Source organism: Myotis nattereri (assembly GCF_964212035.1).
Source record: "Myotis nattereri genome assembly, chromosome: 4".
In the NCBI taxonomy this organism is placed as follows: Eukaryota; Metazoa; Chordata; class Mammalia; order Chiroptera; family Vespertilionidae; genus Myotis; species Myotis nattereri.
In genome coordinates, this window is record NC_138079.1 from 106,426,649 (window position 1) to 106,443,250 (window position 16,602).

At 49.3% G+C, this 16,602-nt stretch overlaps 1 protein-coding gene across 1 annotated transcript in view; it reads left to right on the forward strand.

Annotated features, from left to right (window-relative positions):
• Positions 1–248: 248 nt before the first annotated feature.
• Positions 249–16,602, forward strand: part of ITGAM (integrin subunit alpha M) — a gene marked incomplete at its 5' end in the record, with an annotated part of 47,311 nt that continues 30,957 nt past the window's right edge. The window contains 10 exons of the mRNA XM_081090309.1: positions 249–276; positions 378–483; positions 1,445–1,495; positions 1,826–1,929; positions 2,230–2,300; positions 2,449–2,566; positions 11,579–11,709; positions 12,147–12,292; positions 13,408–13,561; positions 14,452–14,602. Coding sequence (XP_080946435.1) covers positions 249–276; positions 378–483; positions 1,445–1,495; positions 1,826–1,929; positions 2,230–2,300; positions 2,449–2,566; positions 11,579–11,709; positions 12,147–12,292; positions 13,408–13,561; positions 14,452–14,602 — 1,060 coding nt within the window. The remainder of the gene's footprint in view (positions 277–377; positions 484–1,444; positions 1,496–1,825; positions 1,930–2,229; positions 2,301–2,448; positions 2,567–11,578; positions 11,710–12,146; positions 12,293–13,407; positions 13,562–14,451; positions 14,603–16,602) is intronic.

Consider the following 16,602-nt stretch of genomic DNA (forward strand, 5'->3'; position numbering starts at 1 on the left):
CAAATTTGTATAACAAAAAGTGTACTAAGTTATTATATTTTGAATCTCCTCAATGAAAAATCTGTGGGAATGCATTTGCTCTCTTGTATATGAGTACCTACCTATATAATACTTGTAAGTACATAACATACATTATATAAGTATATAATATACCCTACTTGCCTGTGGGCCCACAGAGCCTAACATTTTTACTATCGGTCCTTTGTGGGAAGAGGGTGCTGAGCTCTGGCCCAGGCTCTCAGAGCTGCATGTGGGAGCCCCACATCTTCGTGCTGGGTGGGGGTGGATCCCACAGGAAGACGCACGGAGCAGGAGGACGTACTGCTTCCTTCACTATGTCCTTCTCTCCTGACCCTCACCCTCTGTTCTCCCTCCAGCCTTGGCCTTATGTCATGGGTTCAACCTGGACACCGAAAACCCCGTGATCTTTCAAGAGAATGCGAGGAGCTTCGGGCAGAGCGTGGTCCAGATTGAGGGGTCCCGGTAAGGGCCACTGTGGAGCTCCCTGCCTCCCGCGCTTTCCCTCTAAGATGCATCCCTGAGACCCCCCTCCCCCATTTCCTTTGTTTTTTTAAATTTTGTTTTTCTTGATTTATATTCCGAATAGTTAATCCCAAAGAGTGCGATAGTGAAAAATCTCCCGCACTCCTTTCTCCCAGTTCCTATCCCAGGAGGGTTTAAACGTTTTGTTCCCAATTACAGTTTACATTCAATGTTATTTTGTATTAGTTTCTGGTGTACAGCAGATACCAGCATAGAGGTTAGATAATCATATACTTTATAAAGGGCTTTCCTGATAGTGCCAGTACCCGCTGGCACCACACACAGCTATTATATGTCTCTATGCTGTACTTTACATCCCGTGACTATTCTGCATCTACCAATTTGTACGTACTCTCTTTACTATTTCTAGCCAGTCCCTCACCCTCCTGCCCCTCTGGCAGCCATTAGTCTGTTCTCTGTTTCTGTGAGTCTATTTCAGTTTTGTTTGTTTAATTGTTTTGTTCTTTAGATTCCACATGTAAGTGGAATCATATGGTATTTGTCTTTCTCTGACTGACTTATTTCACTTAGCATAATGCCCTCTAGGTCTATCCATGCTGCCGCAAATGGTAGGATTTCATTCTTTTTTATGGCCAAGTAATATTCCATTGTATGTATGGACCACAATTTTTTATTCACTGGTCTATTGATGGGCCCTTGGGTTGCTTCTATAGCTTGGCTGTCATGAGTAAATAATGCTGCAATGAACATAGTGGTGCATATATTGTTTTGAATCAGTATTTTGGGGTTCTTCTGACATATACCCAGAAATGGAATCGCTGGTCATAAGCCAATTACATTTTAAATGTTTTGAGGACCCCCCCTCCATACTGCTTTTCACACCACTGACTCCGACCACATAACCCGTCCAGCTCCTGTGGCCACACGCTTCTCACGAAAGGCAGAAGTTTGCGGCCATCGCCCAGGTCAGCGAGCAGAATTCTGGCAGCCGGTTAGTGGGAAACAGATGCCCAGCTTCGTGCTGAGCAGCCGCCACCTCTGGGTGCCACGAGAAGAGCGAATTGAACCATTTTTAAATAACCTATTTGGTGTGTGTCCTTCCCACGCTGAGATTTAAAATTTTCCCACTTTTTCTTTGTTGAGCGTCCTGGCCCTAGGAATTGGAGAACCTGTGTGGATTGGCTCCCACTCCACCCCCCCCCCGCCCCCCCCCCGTCCCTCCCCCCCTCCCCGGTCAGGACTTCTTCCCTGGCCTCCTTCTCTCTCCACGTGTCCACTTCCTCGGGTTCCTGCAGCGACCTGTGCCCAACTCTCCCCGCAGGGTGGTGGTGGGAGCCCCCCAGGAGATAAAGACGGCCAATCAGACGGGAGGCCTCTACCAGTGTGACTACAGCACATCGGCCTGTGAGCCCATCCAGCTGCAGGGTGAGCCCCACCCCTCCCTCAGCCCCGGGGCCCTGCTGTGCATATCCCTGCACTTGCCAGGCATTCCCTTCGCTCCCTTTGTTCTGGGGGGAGGGTCTGTGGTTGGGGCCCCTCTCGGGTCAGCTCCCAGCCTCTCCCAGCCCAGGCACCCTCAGGCACTCTTTTCATATTCTTTTCCCACAACCTGGTGCCCCCTTGACCTGCCCGCGGGTGTCTCCCGGGTCGAGGTGACCCCTGTCCAGCTTCTCCTCAGGCCCTTTCCTCTCCTGAATGTGACCATGCACATGCCTGTCCTCTCAGTGCCCCCGGAGGCCGTGAACATGTCCCTGGGTCTGTCTCTGGCATTTGCCACCAACCCTTTCCGGCTGCTGGTGAGTCGCCCCTGGGTCACGGGAGTGTCTGAGGGGAGGCGTGGAGACCTGGGGCTGTTGGGGCTGGCGTCTTGCAGAGGATGGAGATGTTGGGGTAAAAGGACAGGAAGCAGGGGACAGCCCCTCCTACCTGCACCCTGCCTTCCAGGCCTGCGGCCCCACCCTACACCAAACGTGCAAGGAGAACACCTATGTGAACGGCTTCTGCTTCTTGTTTGGATCCAACCTGCGGCAGCCGCCCCAGAGGTTCCCAAAGGCCCTCAGAGGTAGGCTGCACTTGGTATAGAGGGGAGATGGGCAGCAGAGGCTGGAGGCAGGGGCAGCACTGGACTGGGGACTGCTCAGTCTGGAGTGTGACTTAGAAGTCTAGGTGTAGAAGGTTGAGAGAGAGAGAGAGAGAGAGAGAGAGAGAGAGAGAGAGAGAGAGTTGGGCGAAGTGCTAGGGTCTTGCACTTCAAGAAAAGTCCTGCGATAGCTGCTCATCTTTGTAAGGTGATATTCCACACATTGTCCTTAGAGGAAGTGCCTTGGTGAGGCCCCTACCCACCTCTCCAGCTTCTCTCCCATCCCTTCTCCCTCTGTTATGGGCTCAAGCAGCGAGATAGACCACTGACTCAGAATTTTAAATTTAAGAGCCTTTGTTAAGCTGGCCAGCTGACTACAGCACGTCCCTCCTGTAGGGAACTTCGTACTGCAGTGCCGACCGAGGGTACAGCAAAGCCTTTTATCTGCAACACTACAGAGTATTTAAAAAGAAAAAACAGCCCTAACCGGTTTGGCTCAGTGGATAGAGCGTTGGCCTGCGGACTGAAAGGTCCCAGGTTCGATTCCGGTCAAGGGCATGTACCTTGGTTGCGGGCACATCCCCAGGAGGGTGTGTGCAAGAGGCAGCTGATCAATGTTTCTCTCTCATCGATGTTTCTAACTCTCTATCCCTCTCCCTTCCTCTCTGTAAGAAATCAATAAAATATATATTTAAAAAAAAAAAAGAAAAAGAAAAAACAAACTGCAAAGCGGTTCATTAGCAGTTCCTGGTACTGGCAGGGTAAAAAGTTTTTTTTTTTTTTAATATATTTTTTATTGATTAAGATATTACATATGTGTCCTTGTCCCCAAGTTACCCTCTACCCCCCCACCCCCCGCTCATGCCCTCACCCCCCCGTTGTCCGTGTCCATTGGTTAGGCCTATATGCTTGCATATAAGTCCTTTGGTTGATCTTTCCCCCTTACCCCCACCCTCCCCTACCTTCCCTCCAAGGCCCGACAGTCCAATCAATGCCTCTCTGTCTCTGGATCAGTCCTTGTTCATCAGCTTATGTTGTTCATTATATTCCACAAATGAGTGAGATCCTGTGGTATTTATCCGCTCTCCAGTTCCATCCATGCTGTGGCAAATGGTAATAGTTCCTTTTTCTTCTTCCTCTTCTTAAAGAATACCTTTCAGCATTTCATATAATGCTGGTTTGGTGGTGATGAACTCCTTTAGCTTTTTCTTATCCATGAAGCTCTTTATCTGACCTTCTATTCTGAATGATAGCTTTGCTGGATAAAGTAATCTTGGTTGCAGGTTCTTGCTATTCATCACTTTGAATATTTCTTGCCACTCTCTTCTGGCCTGCATGGTTTCTGTTGAGAAATCAGCTGACAGTCGTATGGGTACTCCCTTGTAGGTAACTGACTGTCTTTCTCTTGCTGCTTTTAAGATTCTCTCTTTGTCTTTTGCTCTTGGCATTTTAATGATGATGTGTCTTGGTGTGGTCCTCTTTGGATTCCTTTTGTTTGGGGTTCTCTGTGCTTCCTGGACCTGTAAGTTTATTTCTTTCACCAGGTGGGGGAAGTTTTCTGTCATTATTTCTTCAAATAGGTTTTCAATGTCTTGCTCTCTCTCATCTTCTGGCACCCCTATAATTCGGATGTTGGTACGCTTGAAGTTGTCCCAGAGGTTCCTTACACTATCTTCATATTTTTGGAATCTCTTTTCTTTTTTCTTTTTCGGTTGGGTATTTTTTGCTTCTTCATATTTCAAATCTTTGACTTGATTCTTGGGATCCTCTTGTCTGCTGTTGGATCTCTGTAAATTATTCTTTATTTCAGTCAGTGTATGCTTAATTTCTAGTTGGTCCTTTTTCATGTCCTCCATGGACTCACTATACTTATTGAGGGATTCATTAAATTTATCGGCGGTTTCCATAAAATTCTTGAAAAACCTTATAAACGTGGCCTTGAACTCTATATCCAGTCATTTGCTTTCCTCCATTTCTGCCATTTGTGACCTGTTTCTTTGTCTCCGCATTTTGGCTGCTTCCCTGTGTTGATAGAGTGGCCCTGCGTGCCAGGTGTCCTGTAGGGCCCAGTGTCTCAGCCTCCCCAGTTACCTGAGGTGGACACTCTTGGTGCACTCTTGGTGCCTTGGTTGTTGTAGGATCACTGGGAGGAATTGACCTCCAGGCCAATTGGCAGTGAGAATCAGCTGTGTCTGCAGTGGGAGAACTTCTGTGCTAAAGACACCCTTCTGGGGCAAGACTTGCTTCAGTGGGGCTTTGGTGCTCACTGAGTCTGCTCCCTGAGTGTGTCCCTTATGGATCTGAGGAGTTGCAATCTGGATGGTCCCCCTCTGACCACTGGGTACAGTGGCTCCTGGATCTAAGGAGGTGCTAATTCAGCCTCTGCCTGAGGCCACACAGCAGGAGCCACGAAGAGGCTCAGCTGTGAAGCAATGCAAGCCGCTGCGGGGTCTTGGGCCTTCTCTTGGAAGTTCCGGGTCTGCCTGGCTCGGCTGCAGTTAGGTACATTCACATGCAAAAGCCTCTGCCGCAGCCTGGGTGGGGCGGGGTCTCAGGGAATCAAAGGGCGGAGCAAGCAGCTATGGCTGATTCTCCTCCCAGCCCTAATGAGTCGCGCGTCTCAGTGACCCGATAATTGCTGCAAGCATCTCTGAGGTAAAGCCGCCCTCAAGTTCGCCCGCTGCCCGACAGTCCAGCTTCTCCCCGTATGAGTCCTGGGTCCCCAGAGACTTCCCGGAACCCGAGTTCAGAGCAGTCGGGAGCTTGTGATTCAAAAAAACAGCTGCGTCCTCAGGTTCCACCCCCTTTCTGCGCGCGCGCGTGAGCCGTCGTACCTCTGCACTTCACCTCCGCAGCTCCTCTGGCTCTCAGTGTGCTTTTCTTTCCTTCTAGTTGTAGAATTTCCACTCAGCCAGCCTTCCTGTTGTTCTGATGTCCGCTCTGTCCTTTGGGGTATTTTTCAATTGTTGTGGGAGGCGGCAATTTCCCAGTGTTTATCTATGCCGCCATCTTAGTTTCTCTCTTCGGCAGGGTAAAAAGTTTACATAAAATTTACGAGCAGGGTCACACCTGCTGGGTTTAATCATAACATATTGCTTTTCTAGCGAGATAATTAGCAATTTTTCTCTGCCAGGCCCCTGCCCCTAGCAAACCTCAGCCACTGTGCTCTAGCCACACTGGCTTTCTTCTCCAAGAACCACACAAAACTGCCCCTGCCTCTGGGCCTTTGCACTCACAGTTCCTTCGGCCTGGTGTGCTCTTCCCCAAGAGTTCAGCTGACAACCCATTATCTTCATCTCAGCTCCAATGCCGCCTCTTCAGAGGCCTCCCCGAGTGCCCTTCAACCATCCCCGCGTGACGCCCTGCCACATCGTTGTCTGTTCTCACGTCTGCATTCCCATTTTCCACGTGCTTCTCATCTGTCCTTTCTTCTGGAATGTCGGCTCCAGGATAGCAAGGATGTTACCTAGCTTGTTCACTGCTCTGTGCTTTTGTATTTATTGCTTCATAACAAATTCCCCCTGAACGTAGCAGCTAAAAGCAACAAGATTCATTATCTTGCAGCTTCTATGCATCAGGAATCTGGGCGTGCCCCAGCTGGGTGCCTCTGCCTTAGGTTGCTCATGAGATGGGAGTTAAGTTGTCACACCAGAGCTGTTGTCTCATCTGAAGGCTTGACTGGGAAAAAGCCACCTCCAAGCTCACTTCAAGGTTGTTGCACCGAGGCCTGGGTCCTCGCTGGCTGGTGGCTAGAGGCTTCCCCTAGCTTATCACATGGACCTCCACAGCTAGCAGCGCACACCATGGCAGATGGCTTCCCTCAGGGGTGGGTGGATAAAGATTGAGAGAGAATAGAGAGCAGGCATCCAAGCAGAAGTCACAGTCTTTTCATACACTAATCTCAGGAGTTACAGCTCATAACTTCTGCAATTTCTTTGAAGTGAGTCAAAAAGTTCAGCTGAGCTCAGCCCGTATGACTCAGTGGTTGAGTGTTGACCTAAGAACCAGGAGGTTAGAGTTTGATTCCCGGTCAGGGCACATGCCTGGGTTGCAGGCTTGATCCCCAGTGTGGGGCATGCAGGAGGCAACCAATGAATGATTCTATCATCATTGTTGTTTCTATCTCTCTCTCCCTCTCTCTTCCTCTCTGAAATCAATAAAAATATATTAAAAAAAAAAAAGTTCAGCTGAGCCCTAGCTGGTTTGGCTGTGGGTAGAGCATAGCTGTGGACTGAAGGGTCCCAAGTTCGATTCCAGTCAAGGGCATGAACCTTGGTTGCGGGCTTGATCAGGGCCTATGTGGGAGGCAACCAATCAATGTGTCTCTCTCACATCGATGTTTTTCTCTCTCTGTCTCCACCCCTCCTGCCCATCCTCTCTAAAAATGGAAAAATATCCTCAGGTGAGGATCAACAACTCACTCACTCACTCACTCACTCACTCACTCACTAAAAGAGAGTCATTCTGCAAAATAAAAATAAATAAAAAATGAATAATAATAATTAGTTAAAACTCAAGAGGCGGTGACTATCTTGGAGGTTGCCTACCACACCTGGTTCCCCAAACATTTGTTGATGGAAGGAGAGGGAGCGAGCGGATCTTTTTTAAGCTGCTCTCTGCCGCTGCGTTCTCTCACTGCCTGGCCACCTTTTTGCTTGTCTCCAAGTCGGCTCTGGACCCAAGGGCAGCGGTGGCCTCCTGTTACATTTCTTTCCCTTGCGCTCGGTTCCTCTGCACTCCACTCTCACCAGATACCTACCTCCTTCTTCCCAGAGAAAACCACAGCTGCCAGGCCGGAACTCCCTCCCCGTCCCCCTCTCCTCGTCCAAATCCCCGCGAAGGCACTGTCTCACTGGGGTTAGGGGGGCCTTTCCGGGAGTGGGTCTCTCGTCTGGGCCTCAGAGGTTCTTCAATGTCACCGACCTGGGGCTCGTGTCGTCAATCACTCATTCCCTCCAGGACCTTCATGGTCTCCCATTCCTTTGAATGTAAACCTGCTGCTGATACCCACATCTTAGAAACCATCAAGGACTAAGATCTACACCAATAAACATAACCTCTCCCCTTCCTGCTCTCTGCCCTGTCTCCCGCCGACTCCCCTTCCCTTCACCAAACGTCTTCAGAGGGCTTTCCTGCTCCTTTTGACTCCCTCTCCCCCAGGTCCTGACTTCCCGCTCTGACATCTGGCTTCTGCCCATCGCGGTACAGACCGTACTCTGGCACATGGCATCTGTGACCCTGACTGGCGAGTGTCTTTTCTGTCCTCATGTTCACTGGCCTCTCTAAGGTGACCTGCAGACCCTCCTGCCCCGCACACCTCCGCCTCAGGTGTCCCCCCCCCCCCCCCCGCTTCTCCCCTGCAGGGGCTTCTGCTAAGCGTCATTGCCAGGCCATCTGCCCCGCCTGCCCCGCCTGCCCCGCCTGCCCTGCCTGCCCAGGGCACCAGGTTACCGTTTCCCTTCCTTCCCATGCGCTCTTCCTGCCCGACGCCTCACCTTCTGTGGCCTCAGCTCCCGTTCTCCCCTGTCTGTTCGGTCCTCACTCTCAGGGGCTCAGGACTCTTTGAAAAGCTATTTCCGTTTCCTTTAAGATGCACTTGGTTTGCAGTTCAATAGGCACTAAGGGGTGGACTGTGAGACGCTCTCCCTCTTGGGTCCCCAGTCTGCCGGGGTCCAACCACAGCAGGTCCAGGGGTTCCCAAAGGTGTAGACGGAGTCGGCGAAGAATATCCACCCTCTTCCTACGGTGGAGTCCTATCCATCCCTAGAGTGGGGCTTACCTAGGGGTCCCTGTTCGGGCGCCAGATGCTGGGGTCCAACCCCAGCAGGTCCAGGGGTCCCCAAAGGTGTGGACGGAGTCGGCGAAGAAGGAATGACACAGAGACAGCATTCAGTTGATCAGCAGCCTAGCCAGGATCTCTAGCAGAGTTCTGGTCAGGATCAAGGGGGAATTTGCCGGGAGCCAGTCCATGCTTGCTGTTTCAAGGGACCTGGCATATATGGCATACTGTTGTTAATATGTTTGCTCAACTTCTTGGCACTATGTGTTTTAACCATGGTCTCTGAGAAAGGTTGTTTCCCCAGGTAGGGATTTTCCCCTGAAGTTAGGGAGGGAATAAAACCTCTTAACTAAGTGCCAGGTGGGTAATTAATCACTTTAACTACGAGCAATCATGCTTAAGCTACATAATCTTTACTCCCTGGAATGGAGATAAGAAACGCCCTAACCTTTGAAATAGAGATTGATAGGATTAGAATCAACTGGTATAAATACAGGTGTAAGAAGACAGAACGAAGAGAGACAGAACCTAGGCACAGAACCTACACAGAACTTAGAAGGCAGAACCTACACAGAACCTAGAGACAGAAGAACTTCGCTGGAGAGAACATGGCAAAAGATCCTGGACAGATCCTGGCAACAGAACATGGCAGGAGAACCTAGACAGAACCTGGCTACAGAACCTGGATAGAACATGCCAAGAGAACCTGACTAGAACCTGGTGACTGAACCTGGCTGGAGAACCTAGAGAGGGAACATGGCTACAGAACCTGGCTGGAGAACCTGGACAGAACCTGGCTGGAGCACCTAGCAAGAGAACATGGACACAGAACCTGGTTGGAGATCCTGACCAGAACTTCGCTGGAGATCCTGACCAGAACTCTGCTAGAGATCCTGGCTAGGCTGCTGATCAACTGAACGCTGTCTCTGTGTCATTCCTTCTTCGCCGACTCTGTCCACACCTTTGGGGACCCCTGGACCTGCTGGGGTTGGACCCCAGCACCAGTCCATTTCCTTTCTGGAGGCAGCCCTGCTGCCTGTGTCTTGTGTCGTCTCTGGAGATACTCCCTGCCTCACAATGGTGGCCTGCTGGACACACTGTATGTGCCTTGATTGTTTTTAACGTATCTTTGAGATTTAAAAACATTTTTTTTCTGGCCAATTTTTGTATATATTCCATATAAACCTTAGAATCTGTTTGTTTACTAGTTTTTTTTTTAATTTCTTTTTAAATCCTCACCTGAGGGTATGTCTACTGATGAGAAAGAGAGAGAGAGAGAGAGAGAGATGTGAGAGAGAAACATTGATTGGTTGCCTCCTGGGGATCAAATCCACCACATGGGCATGTGCCCTGACCGGGACTTGAACTCACAACCGTTTTAGTGCACCGGGCGACATTCCAAGCAACTGAGCCACTTGGCTGGCGTTGTTTATTTTTAAGAATCCAATACTTTTTGGGTAATTTTTGTTTTTTAATGTCCTACAAAAAAATTGACATTTTTTCTTCTTTTAAAAAATTTATTTATTTTTTCAATTACTGTTGATATATATTATATTAGTTCCAGGTGTACAACATAGTGATTAGGCAGTTATATGCCTTACGAAGGGATAACTCCGATAAGTCTATTACCCGTCTGACACCATACATAGTTATTACAATACTATTGACTATTTTCCTTTGCCCCGCCTTATATCCCCATGACTATTTCTAGTGTACAGTTTCATGAATTTTAAGAAATGTATCTATCTGTGTGAAAACAACATAAACAGATGTAAAAGAGTTCCACTCCCCCCCTAAGAAAACCTTTGTGTCTTTATAGTCAGTTGCCTCCTCCCCGTCACCCTAGCCCCTGGCACTCACTGATCTGTTCTCTATCACTATACAGTTTGTCTTTTCAAGAATGTTACATACATGGAATCATAACCTTTTGAGTTTGCATTTGGGATTCACCCACATTGTTATGTGTGTCAGTAGTTCTTTCCTTTTTATTGCTGAGTAGTATTCCATTGCATGGATTTCCCACAGTCCCATTCACCAATTCATCCATTCACTCATTGAAGGGTGTTTGGGTTATCTCGAATAAAGCTGCTAAAAGTTTTCACTTCTATGGCAAGCTTTCTACAACATAAACACATCATCTCTCTTCCTTCCCTAAGGACCATCCGTGGCTCCCCACCGCCTAAGGGGCAAAGTCAAACTTCTTTTTGGGATAGAGAGGCTCTTTCCAACTGTTCTCTGCTTAATGTCATAGCCTCGTCTCCATCTCCATCAGATAGGTTTACCCCGGTAGTTCCATGTCCATTCCTGGGTTCTGCCAGAATTCTTTGAGGTCCCTCCCCTTTGTATCAGTCGGGGTCTCTACTGGAACAGGTGGCACACTCCAGTTAAGATAACTCAAAGGGACTGTTTGCAAAGGGACTAATTATAAAGATGTGGTAGGGTCTAAGCTACTAGGGACAGTCCAGGAACCCAGGGCCAGCAGAGCTGTCACCACCCCTAAGCTGATAAGGAGAGGGAAAAGTCACCAGAATCCAGAGGAGAGGAAGGGTGTGGAGCGGGCCTCCTTGAGAGGATGGGAGAGCTGCTGAGGGACACAGCTGGCTAGAGCAACCTTGCAGGGAGGGAGCCAAGAGGAGAATACTCTGATCTCATGTTTCCCCCTCCCTCCAGTCTCCTGATGAAGCTCCTAACTGGGCAAATCCAACTAGAAGCCAGAGGGTAAAAGAGCCCTGTTGCTCTGGACCCCGTGGGCCCATTTCTCCCAGGCTGCGGAGCGGAGTGGGGAGGGTAGAAAGTAGGTTTGGGGCTGAGGGCAGAAGGAAGAACATCCAGCATACCTTTATATGTGCTAGTCCTCCCCTCCTGCCCTCGCAACTTGTTTCTTCCTTTGTATTCCTGGCAAATTATTTCTCATTCTTCATGAGGTAGCTCGAATATCACCACTTTCCCTGACTCTCTTGGGCAGAATTAACCAATTGTTTTTCATGCAATTTGTCCACATTTTTATTTAAAAACTAGAGTCCTGGTGATCAGAATTCGTGCACGGGATGCGGGGGGCGGAGGTGCTCAGCCCAGCCTGCACCCTCTCCAATCTGGGATCCCTCGGGGGATGTCCGACTGCCAGTTTAGGCCCGATCCTGAGGAATAATACTAACCTATATGTAGCACCCAAAGCTGAAGTACTTAATCACGTCACACCCTTTTCCTTTGTCCAGAGTGCCCTCAGCAGGAGAGCGACATCGCCTTCTTGATTGATGGCTCTGGCAGCATCGAGCAAGAAGACTTTCTGCGGATGAAGGATTTCGTCTCAACTGTGATGAATCAGTTCACAAAGTCCAAAACCTTGGTGAGGGCCAATGGGGAGGTTAGGGAACAGCCCAAGCAAGGCTGCGAGGACAGAGCAACCAGGCCACCACTTTCCTCTCCTCCCTCAACTGCAGACTTTGACAACTGGTCAGTCGATCATGACTTTCTTCCATGACTCTCCTTCTTGCTCTGTCTGAATGCAGCCTCGGTATTCCTCCAACTCCCTGTGAAGTGGGCAGCTCTGACTGTTTGACAGGGGTTGGCATGGAGATGAAACCCCTGTGTCGTCTCTGACTGAGTTCTAGTACTGAGAGCAGATGGCAGGTCTCTTTCCTGGTGGGGCAGAAAGAGGGGGCAGTGTAGAAGTTGGACACCGGGGTGCTTTAAGATTTCTGCAGGGCTTTCTGGGAGATGGCTAAGCGGGGGGGAGGGGGGGAGAGGCATCTTCTTCAGTGTAATGCCAGGTCCCGTCCCCAGTTCTCTTTGATGCAGTACTCTGACGAGTTCCGGACGCATTTCACCTTCCAAGATTTCAAGGCCAATCCTGATCCGAGGCTACTGGTGGGGCCAATCACACAGCTGAACGGGCAGACATACACAGCCACAGGGATCCGCAAAGTAGTGTAAGCTCTTCCCTTTTTCCTTAGGATGTGGGAAGGGGTGATCCTCTTAGCTGGGTTTTGAAGGATGAGGGGAGTTGTTCAGGCAGGAGGGAGTAAAGGCTACTTCTGGTTGTGGAAACAGCAGGCTAAGGTGTGGAGGAGGGACTGTTCATGACAAAACAAGTTGTGAGTAAAGGTGGGAGTGAAGGAGGATGCGAGAGGAAGGCTGGAGGGAGGCTGGAGAGATACTTGAGGCCAGAGGGGATCCACGGAAGGTTTTAAACAGTGGGGAGATGGAACCATCACTCTTTTTGGAATGTTCCCTCTGATTTCTGTGAGTGTGTGTGAATGTATGTGTATGTGTGTGTGTGAGTGTGTGTATGTGTGTGTGAGTGTGTGTGTGTGTGTGTGAGAGTGTGTGTGTATGAGTGTGTGTATGTGTGTGTAGAGGCAAAGGTGGGGATGGGACAAAAGTGCAGGAGATAAGCTAGAGAGGTGTTGACGAAGCCCAATTAAGATTATTAAATATATATTAAAGCTGGCCATTCAGAACCGGCTTCAGGAAAAGATCTTTGCGATTGAAGGTGAGCTCTGGTTTCGTGTTTCTGAAACAGCCCCAGAGGCAGCCCTTCGCCCCGAAACATGCATTCCTCTTCAGAAACTAGAGCCTCCTGATCTGGTATCCTGACCCTCAGCATCAGCTCTTGCCGGGGTTCTTGTTCTGGCATCTATAGGGTGTCCCAAAATTCACGCAAGAAGTAATTTTGATAGAAAACACAGGTTTTTAATTAAAAATTGTAAATTTTTTATTGATTCATAAAGTATACAGTAACAAATATATATATATATATATATATATATATATATATATATATATATACTTTTTAATTTAAAAGGAATAATACTCAGTTAAAAAACTCACCCTCTGCAAAGCCTGGAGAAGCAGTGACCGTGTCTTCCAGCCACTCCTCGCCCCTCTCCTGCTGCCTTCACCCCAGCAGTCGGCTCAGGGGAGCCCCAGCCCGTCCTAGACAGGGCCAGCTGAGCCTCACCAGCGACTGCTGAGCCTGACCCCTCCTGCATCAAGCATATCTCCACCTGCTCGCACTTGACTTTTCCCTCCTCTCCCCGCACAGAAGAGAACTGTTTAACAGCAACAGCGGAGCCCGGAAGAATGCCCTTAAGATCCTAGTTGTCATCACAGACGGAGAAAAGTATAGAGATCCCTTGGAGTACCGCCATGTCATCCCCGAGGCAGACAGAGAGGGCGTCATTCGCTACGTCATTGGGGTAGGAACTGTGGCTCTCTGGCCTGATGCCTCTACGGAGGCTTTCTGCTTAGATACACCCTCCTGCGGCGAGCAAATACCAATAAAATCGAGGTGGGCGACAGTCCTGGCCAACCCCTATGTGGGTGTATCGGTGAACTACTGTCACAACGATGCTGCGCCAGAAACTCCCCCAGCCCAGTGGTAAACAGTGAGTGGGCCTGGAGGTGCTCTGGGCAGTGTTTCTGGTCTCAGCCAGGCTCACTCTTGCAGCCCCGCTGACCATGGCTGGGCGCTCTCCTGTGCCCTCTGCTGGACGGGATGGCGGGGCAGCAGTAACTGGGGCTTCTGCTCCATCTCACCCTCCAGTGGCCTGGCCTGGGCACGTCCTCATGGCGAGGGCAGCGAGGGCAGAGGAACAAACAGCCAGTGGAGATGTCGCAAGCGCTCTTTCAAGCCTCTGTTTGCATCGCACTTAATAGCAAGCATGTGGCTGACCGCAGAGAAGTGAGCGAGGCAGCCCACTCGGCCGGGAACAGGAGGGCACAGCGACGCTTTGGGGAAATGGCTGGGGCTGAGGAATGGGTAAAGGGTTGGGATCACCAGTGTAATCCACCTACCACAGAACCTTGTGTGATGGCAAGTGGGAAACACCTTCATGAAAGGAAAGGGCGCCCCTTCCTCGGGGGAGGCCAGCCCCCCCAGGGGGCAGCACAGCTCACAGACCAAAGGTGGGGTTCAGTCCCAGCTGCCCCCTTGACATAGAGGACAATCGCTCTCCTGCTTGGCAGCCTGGCCCAGGGGCCTCTGGTGCTCCCTCCTGTGACACACATTGCTTCCAATACTTGTCCTGCAGAATGCTCTGTGCCGGAATGTTCTTGGTCTGATTCGGCCTCTGTTCCTTGGTAACAGGTGGGCAAAGCCTTCACTAGCAAGGAGTCCCGCAAAGAGCTGGAAACCATCGCGTCCAAGCCGCCTCGCGACCACGTGTTCCAGGTGACCAACTTCGAAGCTCTGAAGACCATTCAGAACCAGCTTCAGGAAAAGATCTTTGCGATTGAAGGTGAGCTCTGGTTCTGTGTTTCTGAAACAGCCCCAGAGGCAGCCCTTCGCCCCGAAACACGCATTCCTCTTCAGAAACTAGAGCTTCCTGATCTGGTATCCTGACCCTCAGCATCAGCTCTTGCTGGGGTTCTTGTTCTGGCATCTATAGGGTGTCCCAAAATTCACGCAAGAAGTAATTTTGATAGAAAACACAGGTTTTTAATTAAACATTGTAAATTTTTTATTGATTCATAAAGTATACAGTATAGGGTTATGTATGGAATAGCACATCAGGTAAATGGCCTCCACGGCTTTGCTGGCACAAACGCAAAGCTGTGGTTTTCATTGGTCTTCATTGTCCCTGCTCCTGGGCCATAATTGGTACTTGGTAATGCTTATCAAATTGAAGGGATTGAAATCAAAGAGCAACAGATATTAGAATCTGATTCAATAAACCAAGTAAAATTGGCCTTTTATTTATTTTTTTGTTGTTGTTAATGCGCATGCAAAATTCAAATCTTGCGTCAATTCTGGGACACTCAATAGAAGGGTTCAGGAAATCTGAAGAAGGGGCCGTGTGTAACTTAGAGTCCAGAGATGAAGCATAATTTTGAAAGGCATATGGGGGTCAGAGGAGCTTAGCTAAAAGGAATTAAGATCTCGTCTCAGGACCCCATGCTTTTTATTAACATAAATTATCCCGAGGCGAGGTGGAGATATACACATCAAAGGGTCAGGGTTTCCTGTACAGAGTCCATTGTCAGAATGGAAGAATTAGCTTACGGCTGGTCAGGTGTTTGGCCAGTAGGAGGCAATAACATGTAGATTAAGATGCCCTGAGCTGTCTGGCAGCAAGCAATCCATCCCTTTTCAGGTTTGGGGAAATGCCATCAGCCATTCCCAACAAGTGACAACATATGTGACTCAGCCCTTTTGAGTCCCCAAGTTCCATCAACCTTTCGATGAAACTCTTGCAATTATGACATGCTGGAACTGGCTTCTGGCAAGCTCTCTCCCCGGTTCCTCCATTTCCAGCAACTCTGGCTCCACTTGGTCAGTTCCTTTGGATCTAGACTTTTTCCCCTCTAATTTTGCCGCTCTTGCCACAGGCTGAACATTTGGAGGGTGGGGGAGCCAAACCCCCCCCAGTATTTTTCTAAAAATGTGGATGTTGCCAACATTTGTCTGTTTGGTTCACTGCTGTTTTCCCAGTGCCTGGTGCATAGAGGGTGCTTGATAAAAGTTTTCTGAATAAAAGAATTTAAAATTGGGGGAAGGTTCACATACAATCTGGATTTATGGCTACTCTTGAAAAGCTGGAATATTATACACCTACAGGACCACATTCCCACTTGGCAAAAAGTGGCCGGAGCCCAAGAGCCACCATCCCTTTCAAAGGGGTGGGGCATATGCTTTCTCGTTTAACATAGCTCTCACCCGAGCCTCTCTTTGGTCACCACGTGTAAGGGATGAGTTGGGCTAAAGAGAAAACAGGCAGGTCAAGAGTTTAGATGACAACAGCTTGTTCACCACCTGTTCCAGCAGGTCCTCAATGGCCAAGGTTTCTAACCATCTGATTAGGTTTCCATGAACATAGTCCATGAATCAAGACACTGTAGTGAATGTGGCACAGGGATTTCAACTTCAGGTAAAGAGATGGCTTATGAGGAAGAGGCTTTAAGTAAGCCTGCTGGCCTGATGAACCCACTAGTTCTCCTATTTGGGTGGGAGTTTGTTGATAGTGACAAAACTTTCCTTTCAGGGGTTTTTCAAATAAACTTGCATTTATGATTGTAGACATGGATAGAGATTCTGATATGGCTGCTCTTAAATGGTCCGATTTAAACTGCTTACATTATATTTAAACTAGAGGCCCAGTGCACAAAATTCGTGCACTTAGGGAGGGGGGTCCCTCAGCCCGGCCTGTGCCCTCTCGCAGTCTGGGAGCCTTCGAGGGATGTCTGACTGATGGCTTAGGCCTGCTTCCTGCACTGCTGCGTAGGTGGGAGAGGCTCCTGC